Source organism: Phaenicophaeus curvirostris, chromosome 4 (genome assembly GCF_032191515.1).
Source record: "Phaenicophaeus curvirostris isolate KB17595 chromosome 4, BPBGC_Pcur_1.0, whole genome shotgun sequence".
Taxonomy (NCBI): domain Eukaryota; kingdom Metazoa; phylum Chordata; class Aves; order Cuculiformes; family Cuculidae; genus Phaenicophaeus; species Phaenicophaeus curvirostris.
In genome coordinates, this window is record NC_091395.1 from 75,947,018 (window position 1) to 75,961,174 (window position 14,157).

At 42.9% G+C, this 14,157-nt stretch overlaps 1 protein-coding gene across 6 annotated transcripts in view; it reads right to left on the minus strand.

Annotated features, from left to right (window-relative positions):
- Positions 1-912: 912 nt before the first annotated feature.
- Positions 913-14,157, minus strand: part of SLC4A11 (solute carrier family 4 member 11) — a 114,354-nt gene continuing 101,109 nt past the window's right edge. For all 6 annotated transcript variants that reach the window (XM_069856619.1, XM_069856617.1, XM_069856616.1 and 3 more), the window contains 3 exons: positions 12,097-12,292; positions 9,824-9,993; positions 913-6,254 (listed from right to left, as the gene is read on the minus strand). In XM_069856619.1, the coding sequence (XP_069712720.1) occupies positions 6,191-6,254; positions 9,824-9,993; positions 12,097-12,292 (430 nt within the window). In that variant the 3' untranslated portion in view covers positions 913-6,190. The remainder of the gene's footprint in view (positions 6,255-9,823; positions 9,994-12,096; positions 12,293-14,157) is intronic.

A 14,157-nucleotide genomic window follows, 5' to 3' on the forward strand; every position in this document is an offset into this window, starting at 1 on the left:
GCTTCACAGCTGAATCAGGCTTTCTCCCATGGGAATAGATCCACTTAGATTTACCAGGCACTTCAGATCCCAGCCCCGAGCTTGCCAGGGATGGACACACCCAATGCACATCCTCATGGATAAAGCTTCCAGACATGGGCACTTAAAACAGGGGTCCTAATTAGACTTTGGCATGAGAAGGCTTGGGAGGTAGATGCCAACACCTGGGCAAGCAAGGGAAGCTCAAAAGATGTGAATCACTTAAAAGCATTTATGCAGGCTGGGACTCTGCTGGGGATGCAGTTTGAAACTGGTGGCACTAGTCCCAAGTTAGAGAAGTCCAGAAATACATGACGCTATAAATATAGGCTTTAAATAACAGAAAGGTGGATAACACAGCTCTTAAGGCAGGTACTTCACTGCATGAGCTCAGTTATATCCCTTAGACATCAACCAACGACCTCCTGAAAAGAGATCACCTGCAACACAGGAGATGCCACCTCTCACAGCACCAAGGGCTACGTCTTCTGCTCCAGCCACATCTGGGAGACCAGCGTGGTCACATTACCCACATTTAAGTCATCCAATGCTGTGAATCTTATCTAAATTTGATGCCTAGAAAAAGCACAGAGACATCCATCATTGCTGATGGGCATCGATCTCAGCCCTTCAGCAAGCCTCCCAACTGCTGAAACTGATATTCCAGCTGTTGAATTTAATAGGCTGATTTTCTGCATATTAAACTTTCTGCAAAACCCTGATCACACAAAAAATACTTCACTGCCAGAAAGTTTTAGTATTTTTTTTCAATGCTAAGAGGTCAAGAGGGAGAGAATTTAATTGGAAACTTTTTTTTTCTAAACTCTGCCACTTTGTTCATCTTTGAGACTCTCACCTGTGGCTAAATAACGTCTACCGATAGTTTTTGCACCAGCAAGAATTTATCAGAGAGATGACTGAGACACCACATGCATCCCTTCATCTGCTCAAAGAGCAGACCTCAGCTCTCCAAGAAAGCAGCTCTTCGCGGCAGCGATGCAGATGGGGAGCAGAAGGCAGAATCTCCCCCAGGACATGCGCTTAATATTTAATGCGACAGCAGAACAGTGCCGAGTGATCCAAACTCATGCAGAGTTTTCTACAAGGGAGAGAGACGCAGCCAAGGATTGTCTTAGCCTCAAAGGAAAAGACAAAAGCTAAGAGAAAAGTGCTAATTTGTATTTCTAAAGCATGTAACACCAGCAACTCCCTTGTCTGTCTGCTCTTCACACAACATTGATGATTTTGCTCTTTGCAACCAGAACTGCAGCCAGAAGTGTAATGGACAGGGTTTGGTACTTAAATGCCTTAATTAGATATGAAAACAATTAGAGAAGACTATTCTCTTCTGTCATCCACAGGCCTCAGCACAGATGGAAAATGGGGCAAACCCATCCCATTATGTCTATTTAAGTTGGTTTGGAAGCCTGACAGATGAAAGAACAGCCCAATTGGAACACTGTGCCATAAAGTAATCATCTAAAGAGATGTAGAAGACAGTGCAAATGTAGGACAATTATGAATCCTTCGTAATTACTTATTATGGCAAAGCGAGCCCCAAGGGAGCAGGTGCTGCTCAGACATCGGCTCGAGTTCTCTGGAGAAAAATACCCACTCGACACTTGGGCAGCATTTCCATAGTGGGGACGTCACAGCCAACTTTCAGAGAAGAGCTGGGTCAGGACACAACTGAGAAAATGGCTTGCACTGAAGTTCTGGAGGGACTGACGCACAAGATGAGCTTGAGCCAACCCTGGTTCTGCCCCTCAGCCTTCCAAGCGGGTAGAAACACAAAATAAGGGCAGATATAGAACAGAATGAACAAGAAAAGCTGCTCAAGGAGTAACACAAACGTGCCAATAGGTAGGGTAGGCACATGCTTAGTAGAGCAGATTGGAGAGTGGTAGGTGTTTTTGGTGACATGGCACATCTCATGTCCCTTTTTGTTGCTGAGAACTCCACAAAACAACTCTTCCTTCCCACCTCCTGGATGTGTTCTCCAGCTACATCCAGCTTTGGCCAACTTCATGTTTCTTCAAAGAGTGTCAACAGAAGACAGTTCAGCAGCAGTTTCTGAAGCAGCCAGCTACAATATGCAGAAGTTTACACACAGTGTCAGTCTTTTGGTACGGCTTGGAGTATGGGACCTCCTGGGGAGAACCATTTGACCTTCAGCATATGGAAAAGTGACTCTGCCATATTTGTTTTTAGAGCATTCCAGTTCACACAGGTCACGAGGAAGCGTGTATCACATCCCACAGTTGTTGGGCCCATCTTGAAGCACTTCAGATGACAGCTCTGAAGCAAACCAGTTGAATTCATTTACTCCATTCCCCATCCTTTCACAGCAACGCACTGATGGATATCCAAGGAGAGCTTGACATTTATTAATAGCTTCAAACGTTGACGCCAGAGAATTTGGAGATTGATGCTAGTGAAGCTGTCAGATTCACTTCCTAAGCAATCTAGAAAATGCCACGCTGCCCATTCAGCAGCCCATGTTTTCACTAACTATCCTTCATTTACATGGAGAAACATCTATTTCTATACACAGCATGTCAACGGTATTTTGTGTAGGCAACAAAATAAGTCTCAGACCAACAAAAGTGTTCTGGTATAAATCCAATTTTAATTGTCAAGCTAACTTCTGGCTCCTACATTCAACGCAAGGATCAAAAACTACAAGTTTGAGAGTAGAAGTTAATTCCATCCTCAGTTTCTGATCATTTTGGCAGCTGTCAAAAGTTAACTTCCAAAATCCACTCCTTTCAGAAGCTTTTTACTACCTTGCAATTCCAGGTGAACATCATGGACTCTCTTAATACCTGTCATTGTCTTTCAAACCCAGTTCTTTGGCAACAGTTATACATAGCATTGTGCGTATATAAAGAGCTTATAGTAAAACTCCTTTTACATTCTAATTGTCTTAACCTTCACAGAAGTATTAAAGTGCTCAATCAACTCTGAACAGACTCTCCTTCTTCCCTAGTCAGCCGACTACCTGGAAACGCCTACGCTTACGTCAGCAAAACCAGAAGCAAACAAGAGAAAAGGTTTTTCTATGAAAAAAAAATCCTCTGCAGGAACTTTACAACTCCTTATAAGACAAGAGGCCAAGAGTCTCACATCTCCTTTCTCCCCAGACATTGAGACATGGGTCCAAATGTTCAACCAATCTAAGGCAGCACAACTTGTTTTCCTGAGTTGTGCCCATTTCCCATCAGCTGATTCTTTGGCCCCTGACTTCTGTCAAAAGAAAGCCCTGCAAAACAGAATCCTGTTGGTGCTACAAGGGAAATACGAACACCGAAGTTATGTTGGGAAAGCAACAGCAATAAGATAGAAACGAGTTTCAATGGCTACTTAACCCCTCAGTTAGCTGGATTTTAAATGATCTCAGTTAGCAACAAGTGACACTGAAATCAATGGTTTCAAAGAGGCTTTAAATGGGGACATTTTTGATCCTTTTAAGTTGAGGAGATAGAGGGTACATCTCAAAACTATTTCCTCTAGCAAGACCTGCATACCAGTTCACCCCGCTACGCTCTACGCTGGAGCAAGTATCACCTCAATGTGAACCAGAAAGTGGTCCAGAGCCACATTCCTTTGGGCACATCCTCTCCTTCCTCAGCCACAACATTCATATCATGATTTAAATCATCCCACAAAGGCAACTTCTTCCTGCCAAGTGCTGAGGCACCAGAAATGCAACCCTAGAATCTGTGTGTTAACAGCTTACTCAGCCACAGGATGATGCTTTTCATTCTACCTTTGGTTAAATCTTTTGACATCCGTGGGAAAAACATGTTATTTAAGCATCATCAGGTCTTTGCACTCCCTGGCTTACAACAGGTACTGAACCATTTGATATCACCTGCCTTTTTTTCCTGTTGACTGAAGATCAGACATACTTTTACCACCTCCACCTTTGCACTGCCCTGAAATCCTGTTTGCCACGCTTCTACACGTAGACCTTGGTAACAGTTATTACTGCTTTCACCATGGAAATGACTCAAAAGCTACGTAACATTGATGAAGGTAGTCAGAAAACACTTATTGATTTATACCTGCTGTCAAACCCGCATATCAGACATGGCATGTGTTATCCCTGCTGCCTCCAAGACTGACCGAAAGCCAAACGTGTGACATATCTGCTTTGATGTACAGGGGTGACATCCTGACCCTGAGACTTCCCAGCGGTCCCACAAGAGTTGGTTGGTGCAACATGGAAGTCACACTTTCAAGGTCACACAACGCTGTTTTGCTTGCTAAGCTGAGGGCTTTCCCCTGTGATTGGTCTGGGAGATATTAGCCATGGCCACGTTCTTAAGAACACTCTTACAGCTCCTCCTCCATCAATACAAAGATGAAGGGTTTCATAAGAAAATAAAAATCTAGGTTTTCATACTACATTAAGATGAAATACCATCTGATTTTTAGTGCAAATTCAAGCCACTGAAAATTTGGTGTGTTCGGCTTAGTTTCAGCATAGGAGTTTTAAACCAAATGCCTTCTTCCCTCGTTAGAGTTGGTCTTCCTCAGCAGGCAGAGGAACATCCAATCAGTAGAGCATGTGCTGATAAAAAAACCTCTGCACCATTTACTGGGCAATTGGTAAGAAACACCTCTCTGTGCTAGTAATACCTTTACATTTCATTTTATATTACTCTTCTTCCCTCATTTCTGCTGTTCTGAAAGATCATTATCTTTGGAGGTCCACGTTTTTCTTAACACTTTACCTGTGATTTGTTGTGTGCGGCAAAGAGCAAGCACTGAACTAAAGGGCAGCTTCTTTCACAGTACTCCAAGTAAGAAAACTGACCATAGCACAAGCAAAATTAAATAAACCAAAATATAAAAGACAGCAGAAGTTAGAGTCATCCAGAAATATAATATAGTGTCTGGGAGTGGGGAAAACTGGAGATCGGCTACAAAAATAATGAAATGACCAATAAATCCAGCAAAAAAGGAAAACTTTCATTGCATGTCATACATTAAAATTAAATGCAAAATTCACACATTGGAGCAGCAAGACAGAATGATGAAGGTCTCGAGGCATGGGAAGAAGAAAGCAGAAGGACATCTGGAATAAAACAACACATGAACAGAACCAGTAACTGAGCAGCTTCCAAAGGAAAAAAGTGACCATCTCTGAAATGAGAAAAAGCAGCACTGAAGCAGAGAACAAGTGCATGGTTGAGACATCACAGGTAACACTGCACAAAACACTTGATATTTTGAAAGAATCAGGCCTATATGTATATCTATGCAAAATATATACACAAATCCATATGTACATATGTACACATAGGCACTACTGTACATATGTATATGCAATCATTAACACAACTGCCCTTTGACAAGTTTCAGCATCTCAATCTGGGTGCAAGAGTGTTGCAGTTGTGCAAAGCTACACTTCTGTGTTTGCTTACCACGAAATAAAGGTAGAAAGATCCAAAATAATTCCCAAATAGTTTAGACACAAATGCTGTTTCATCAACACCACCATGCAAGCCCAGCCTCTGAGCACTTCCAGCTCATTTCTAGGAATTAAATATTCATCCCAAGCTGTGGATTATATCCGTACAAATCATATCTGTTTCCAGCCCCACTAATCTGAAGAGGTGGCCAGACTTCTTTCCTGACATCAGTGGTTTAGCATGAGGCCATCCCACACAGAATACCAGTTTGGGAATACTGGATGCAAGGGAAATGGAATTCAAAGGCCAGAGCAAGACTGTCATTCTGTAAAAGAAGGGTCAGTTGCTGTCCTTGTAGTGTTTTGGAAGAAAGGAACATGGTGCATAAGAAAAAAAAGGTTTCCCCCACCCCACAAACAAGGGAACACATGACAACTCTGAGAACGCATGCTCCAACTGCATGGACATGTTGATCTTTAGGGTTTCCAGTTTCCAGATGAGGGAAGTAGCATTTCAATAAAGCCTGCTTGCCTTACAGCTCCAAAGAACATTGGCCTCCCAAGTCCAAGGCTGTTGTCTGACTCTTCAACGCTCAATTGGTCTTTGATATGCGTGCATTACCAATGCCATATTAGAGCAGAAAGAAAGTGGTGAAAGAAAGAACTGCAGATAAGACTGTTCTACGCCTCGGCAGAGCCACCTTTCAACTCCAGAAGAGCTGTCCTCACTGCTCCATGTGCAGAGGACCGTGTTTAATGCTCTGCATCCATAGCATCCAAGTACTTGGCTTCGATGATCCTAGGGAGCAGGTTATACCTAAGATTGAACCAGAGAGACAGCATTAGTGCTTGTTTATTATCATGTAACATTTTAGCCGTCTCAAGACTCTCATATAAGTTTGTCCATGGACAGCAGATTCACCCAGCTACAGGAGAGATGAAGTGGGGCAAAGAAACAACCAACCCTGCGAGCAAATACTATGTTTATGGAAATAACAGTGTGGAGATCCTCCTAGAAGAAACCTTCTCTTTTCAGATGAAGAGGAAAGACATCTTCGTCATCCTCATGGTGAAAAATCTCCTTCCTAGAGCACTCTGTCACCACAAAGTCTTAAAAGCACCAACAACGTACGTACCATCTCACTGACCCACAGCTACACTCCTGGTTTGTGCTGGGGAGGAAGGCAAGGGATCCCTGCTGCCTTCAGTTTGCTAGCGGAGGGCCTGCTTTGCAAACAATCACCATTTATTTCTAGTTTCTACTTTTTTCATCACTTCCTTATAGTTTCCTAACACACAAACCCCACCTCATGCAGACTTACACTCAGTAAAACTCTTAGTAAAGCACTAAGTCTACCAGCAAGACCTGAGACTGTGGTCACAAGAAAAGAAGAACTGTGACATTCATTCCTCCAGCTGCTGGTAATCCATCCCTACCCGGTGGTCTCGATTCTTCCTCAAATCATGGAGACAGCGATTCCCTTACTTTGGGGGCTTGATTTTTCTATTTGTTTTCAGGAACATGCTCATTAATTAACCTATTTGGGTGAGAAAGGCAAGGCACTACAACAACATGCTATGAAGTTGCTCTCTTTAAATCCTACTGCATATTTAGTTTGATGTTCTTCATTGCTTAAGAAGGAAAGTATTCTTCAATTGTTCAAATAAGGCACAAAGCACTAGAAAGTCAGTTTAATTCTTGGAAGTGCCTTTTCAATAGCTAGGCAAGAGATCCCAAAGAGCACTTCCTACTGAGAAGTACCAGGATGTGCTTAAAAGGACTCGTCATGAAATGAAATGCTTAAGAGCCATCAGAGCACAGATAAGCACAAGAGAACCTGGAAAGAAAGTTCTTCCTCTCCAAGCAACCTTAACCTCAGTACTACTCAGAGCAGGGATTTGAGCACAACCAAAACCAAGTTTTGAATCAAAGCCAGGAACTGGGGTTACCCAAAGAGATCACATTTTCTCCCAACAGACTGTTATCCACTGCAATAAGAATCCATTATCACGTTAATGCTACACCAGTGGAGAAATATGGTCCCTCACCACTGACAACACAAATCATGTGTCTAATGCAGTCAGACAGATGGAAATTTGGCTTCGGAGACAGACAAATAACATAGGTGGTTTTCTGAATAGGACAATGAACCGTGACTCATCTGGGTTTGATTCTTGACTTTGACCCCTGGCTACTCTCTCATCTCCTCTTCCTCCCATCACTTAAAGAAAAGGAAGGGATATTTCACTTCTACGGTCTCATCTATTTCGAATGCCAAATCTGAGTGAAAAAGTCATTGTTAACACCTGACCTCATGCATCATGGTGCTGCCTTCTCAGCTGGAGCCCACAGAAAGCGTGTGAAGGCAAAACAAATAGGAGAAAGGAAAGCCAAGAGCAAATTTCTATATCATGCCAGCTAGCATTACGTTCCCCTTAGCAGCAGGGCTGATTATCCAGCTACTAGAAAAAGCTCCATTGGAATGAGAAATGAGTTATCAACATAGCTAATACAGGATGATAGTATCTTATTTACATATTTTCAACACCAAATTATATAGCTTTTGCTACAAAATCAAGTTCTCTGCCACAGCACTCTCTCTGCCCTCATTTAGCTTATTACATTACATCTAATATTGAACATCGGCTAAGCATGTCCCACACTTTCTTTTCTGTATTGAGCTGCTCTGCATAGAGACTCACAATTCCCACCAAGGTCAACCATTGAGCATGCACCACACACACTTGAAGTATTTACCAACCACTTAATCAGTCATCCAAAGTGACGCCTATGTGAAGGGTGGTTGAGAGACTTTTACCATAGGAACAGTAATTTCAGTGTACTACCAGATTTCATTCATCTTTAAAAATCCAGCCCAAATAGCTCTAACCTGATCCTGTTGATGAACCATAGTAGTTCTGACATTTGTTTTTATTTCAACAAGAACTAGACCCATCAATCACCCAAGGAAAACACCAGAATAGCTGCCTTGGCAGATTATCACATTGGTAGCCCTGAACCTTGAGATCAGAGAGAAAATCTCCAAGACTACAAGCTCAAAGACAAGAAGATACTGCTAGATGCCATGCTGGCCTAAAAATAATCAAGCAGACTGGAAACAGATCTGTTCCTTCCAAGATCTTATTACGGCTTCTCATTATATCCAAAGGATGGAAAGCATGAATGATTTAAGTGGGGAATGATAGACAGTCAGTGTTAATGAACATTAAGGGAGAAGTTAGTTAAAACTCTCAATGCTTCTGTTAAGACTACAAGATATTGTCGGGTCCTCCCAGTTTTTAAGATCAATTTTAAGACTAGATGTGGCCAGTCTGACCTAGCTGATCATTGACAATGGTGTTCTGCAGTGTGAGAGGTCTCCAGCATCACCGCTGCACTGGATAAGAAATAAGAGTTCTCTTAAGAAAAGTTCCTAGCTCTGCTCTGAGCACAGGTCTTAGGAAATCAAATAGCAAAGCAATTAAAAAAATTATCAAATACCTAGAAGAAGGCTCAGAGCACAGCTTTCTCAGGAAGAGCAGGCATCTCAAGCACTGGAAAAAGAAACTTATTTGCCTCTCTCTTTTGGGAGAGTTAGGCTTGTTTAGCCTACAGAAGAGAAGGCTGCAGAGAGACCTTAGAGCAGACTTCCATAGAATCAGAATCACAGAATCAGAATAACCAGGTTGGAAGAGACCCACCGGATCATCGAGTTCAACCGTTCCTATCAAACACTAAACCATATCCCTCAGCACCTCGTCCACCCGTGTCTTAAACACCTCCAGGTGTTTCAGTACTTCCAGTACTGAAAGGGGCCACCGGAAAGGGGCTCTTCATCAGGGAGTGCAGGGACAGGATGAGAGAAGGAATGATTTTAAGCTCAAAAGGGGAGATGTAGATTAGATTAGGAATACATTTTTTTTTCCTGTGAGAGTGGTGAGGTCCTGGCACAGGTTGCCTAGAGAAGTCATGGCTGCCCCGTCCCTGGAGGTGCTCAAGGCCAGGTTGGATGGGGCTTGGAGCAACCTCATCCAGTGGGAGGTACCCCTGCCCATGGCAGAGGGGTTGGAAATGGGTGATCTTTACATTCCCTTCCAACCCAAACCATTCTATGATTCACTCTACCAGCTGGGAGAAGAGTATCTGACAGCCCCTTTGCACAACATCCTGCATCAGCGAAATCACAGGCTCTTAGCACTATTCCTTCTCGAGCCTGAGAAGCTGGTGAAGAAGAGTTCACCATCACTCACTTTCAGATTCTTCCTACTCTGGAAAGTACAAGATGACCTTCTAGACCACTGAAGACTTCCTGCAGTCATAGCCTGAACTAAAACAAATGCACAGGTGGGGTATAAAAAAAAAAAAACGGCAGTCAAGCTTCCTACCTGATTGGGATCATTCCTATCATGATGAGTGGGAAGATCATCTTCATGTAGGGCAACGGTGACATGCCGAAACCACAGAGGATGAGGAGCTGCAGGACCTGCAAGCCTGTGAAATAGTGGATCTTCCTCTGGGGCACTCTGCGGATGTAATGTGTCGGAGGATAAGCAGTCTGGAAAGAGAAGAATCACATGTTAGACGTGCAATGACCTGGACTTGTGATTGCAGAAGGTGGCACAGCCTTTTGAACACAAGAAAGTCATCAATTTACACACAGAGCATCAACGCCAGTCCTAAACAGGTTCAACAGCTGGATACAGGATTTGTAGGGTTAAAGCAAGTGCCTTAAACCACAGCATCAACACAGAAGATGATTGGGCACTGGAAACCTGGAGAAGAAAAGACACACCACATGGCTAAGATTGCCTTTAGGAGCATCTGGAACACACTGAAATATCTTGATAAGTACAGTAATGAGATTCCCCTGAGCAGGATTATCAGGGCTTTGCAGCAATACATGTAGTGCCCGTGGGGGCATGCAGGAGGGTGATGGTAAGCAGATGCATTTGGGTATTGCTGCTGGATGGTTTTCCTCCTGAAACCCATCTCCTTATTTTATAGCCTTCTGGACTATGCTTGCCCCTGGTGACACCATTCCTTGGCTGAACCCAGGCAGGGGAAGACCAGGAGATGAGACTGAGGAGGTGTGAGAAGAGACTGTACTCGGACCGCAACGATTCTCTCAACTTGTATAAACTTTTGAGTAAGAAGGGAAAGAAAAGCGACATTAATAGAGTAAATATCACTCGTGGTTTCTCTTGACAGTTGCTTCCTCACGTCTGAGCACAGGCTTTGACTCACTGTCTATACATCAATGAAGAGTATGAGCGACTGTCTGCTGGCACCGATACAGCCTCAATAGACTTCAGATTGTGCCATGACTCATTAAAAGGCTTCCAGAAAAGGGAGATCTCCATATTTGACACTACTACTTAATTTTCCAAACCATAGCTTGGAAAATTCCACGTGTAACTCTTACTAAAACCAGAAAAAAATATTCCACATACATCACTAACTATTCAATCCTTATTCAAAAATTGACATGACAAATGGAATCTTTACCCGGATTTCACAGTTTTAACCTCTGGGATGTAATATTAGAGATCAAGATAGATTAGCAGAGATGCAGAGCCAACCGCTGGGCTTATTAAGCCCTTGACCCTTATTACATAAGGGAAAACGAGCTGGAGACATTACTGCTCCCAGGTACTGCCTACACTGCAAGCTAACACCAAATGGCTTGAAAACAGATCTTCCAGGCATCAGAAGGGTTTCAATAATGCAAGTAATTTCATTTTAATTTTTAAATCCTCACAGTATTTCACACAAGTCAAAAAGAACGTGTACACTAAAAAACTACCTGTCCTGAAGTTTTGTTGGGGAAATCAAAGATCACTCTTTACTGACATTATAAAAGTGTTCTTTAATATTTTTGTCTAATTTTAAAATGTATGTACTCTGCAGCTGACAGACATCACAGCAGATTTTCAGAACCTTACAGACACTCTATACTCAGGAAGCAACAGTTTGTGCAACCATTTTTTTTAATAAGGCATTGTTTGAATTGTATTTTTCTGCACAGCTTAGGGGATGTCTTCCTTGGTAACAGCTGCCCTGGCTCCACTCATGTCCTCATTTTTGCCTTCTGGAGATCAGGAAGCCAGAACAAAGCCGACTGAAGAGAGAACTGTATCTAAGACATCCCTCTGAACAAGAAAGCTCAAATGCCAATCTAGTCAAAGGTGTCCCTGCCCACAGCAGGGGGCTTGGAACTGGATCATCTTTAAGATCCCTTCCAACCCAAACCATTCTACAATTATGATTTTTATGGCAGGGAAACGTAGAAAGCACTTAACGCAGAATTTGAAAGACAGATTCAACGTAATTCCATCAACAATTCGGCTACCACCTTTTTGTAACCCAACAATAACCACAACAGCTTTGTTGTCTGACACAGTGTTATTTTGCTCACATCTCAGTGGGAGCAAGGCTAAAACAGACCAAGTTTCACTCCATCTTTGCAGAGAAAACTGAAAGGGATATGTAAAGTGAAGGTTGGAGCTGGAAATCAGCCTCTCGAGAACATCAAGTTTGGGGACAACTCCATTCCCCACACCAGCAGCTTTCCACATTAGCTCCTGCCACCACTTGGTTCCAAGGCTGTTCCTAACATTTCCTTCTCTTCTCCACCATGCTGGTACCCCAGTCCGTGTACCTGTTCTTTGAGCAGCAGAGCCACCCTTTCAAAAAGCTGGTTCCCATCAATGGAGGTCAACGCGATGTAGAGGAAGAGGCCGTAGAGGACTGGCTTTGGGATCCACTGGAGAGGGAAAGGAAGGAGCAGGAGCGAGAGGCCAACCAAGAAGTTGGCCACTAGACTTGTCAGCCGGGTCTCCTTCACACTCACAATCCTGAAAGCAAGAAAACGGGGATTAAGGAAGAAGGATAATATTCCAGTGTCCATGTAAGCTTATCGCTGGGGCTCGCTGCTCTGCATAAGGGCAGGACACGTGCCACTCAGGAAAGGGAAACTCATCTCCAGTGCACTGAGATCAGTGCTTCTGGCCCCGTGCTGACACTGAGAAAGCAGAGCTCTCCTGGATCCAGGCCAGGCACTTAATCCAGAAACAGAGCAGCTGGAAAAATGCCAAATTCCCCTTCTGCAAAGCTCCACAGATCCTATCCTGAACTAAATCGTCCTCTAAACTAATTGTTTAGTACACTGCAAAAAAAAAAAAAAAAAAAAAAGCCAGTCAAGAATCCCCTTTCTGGGCAGTAATCCTTTCCTCAATTTACCCCATGCATATGCAATTGGCTTTTCTCCAAAGGAAAACTCATTGACTTCTATGGGAACTAATGAACCTCTTGTAAAAAAAAAAAAAGTCTGCACTCCCTTGACTGTGAGCCAGCATTTTTGATGTATATGAGGATCTCCTTGTTTACACGGAGGGGAATGTTGATAGCACTACGCAGGGAGCTAGAAATTTAATTCTGCTGTGGATAATAGCAGTTGTGCTGCAAATTGCTTATTACCATGCAAAACATGTAATTAATTGATGCAAATTTTCCAGAGCTGACAGACCACAGATTGATTTTTTTTTTTAAATGGGGAAAAGAAAATACTGACAAGAAAGCACGCAGCAATCTTCAAAGCCTTCATAGGGGGTGAGGGGAAGTTGCTTTCTTTTCTTTCCACTTAAGCTAAACTTGAGAGTATCTTTAAAGAAAAAATACTCTAAACAATAGGAGGAAAGAAAACTTCACCTTCCAAGACTGCTTATAAAAAGAGAAAAGGGGGATTCTTAATGTAACCTTCTTTTTTGAGAAGATAAATACACCAATTCAGAGGATAAGCTAGTGAGTAAATCCCCCTGTTATCAGGTGAAATTCTTGCCTGCAGGCTGTTTTGGTGTCATTTGATGGCCTCGTTCCCTGGATACAAGACCTCATATTCTGAATTAATGCTGTACACAAAATACTCCGAGGATTAGCACAAGAACCAGCCACAAGGTCTATCAAAACACATTTTCCTCTTTTACATAGGCACTGCTGGGACTTTGTAATCCCTTCTGTCCTGAAGAAGATGGCTTTGCAGTGAATTTGTTCAATAAGTTGAGACTCCTGCTTATAAGTAAGAACAGGGTGAACTGCAAATCTGTTTATACATTCGAGAAGTGAAGCTGTGGGGATGGAGGACCCTTCCACAGAGAGGGAGGGAAAGAGGAACAGCCTAAGGCTTGCCCTCAGGATTTGGATAACGTGGCAGAATAGACACGAGCAGCCAAGAAAGCTAAGGAACAACAAATACCAAATAGTACGCAAAGTCCTGACGACAATAGTTGAATTTCTTGGTGAATAACGTGGCAGATTATACATGTTTTACAGGATTACCAAAAGAGGATGCACAGAAGAGACATAAGGTGTTAACCTCTAAGTAACTTCTCCTCTAGCTAGGTTTAAACAGCAGAAACTACAGCTTTCCTCCTTCCAAACAGATTTTACTCGGATCCTCTTGCAAGTCTCCGGTGTCAAGAGGTCCCCGCCAATGCCTATGGAAGCCAAGAGAGAGTAAAGCACTTCACTCATCTGCCAGCTGTTCTTGTCTCTGGAAGAACTGGATGGATAGCTAGGTGGATACAGATCAGCACCCTCTTTATTGCCTCCAGAGAACAGAAGTTTTGGAGATGATACAGCCAAGCAGCTTAAACTGCAAGTGCAAAAGCTAATTCAGAATAATTTGCTAGTCTGACCATTCTGTATCAGACTACTTCGGAGC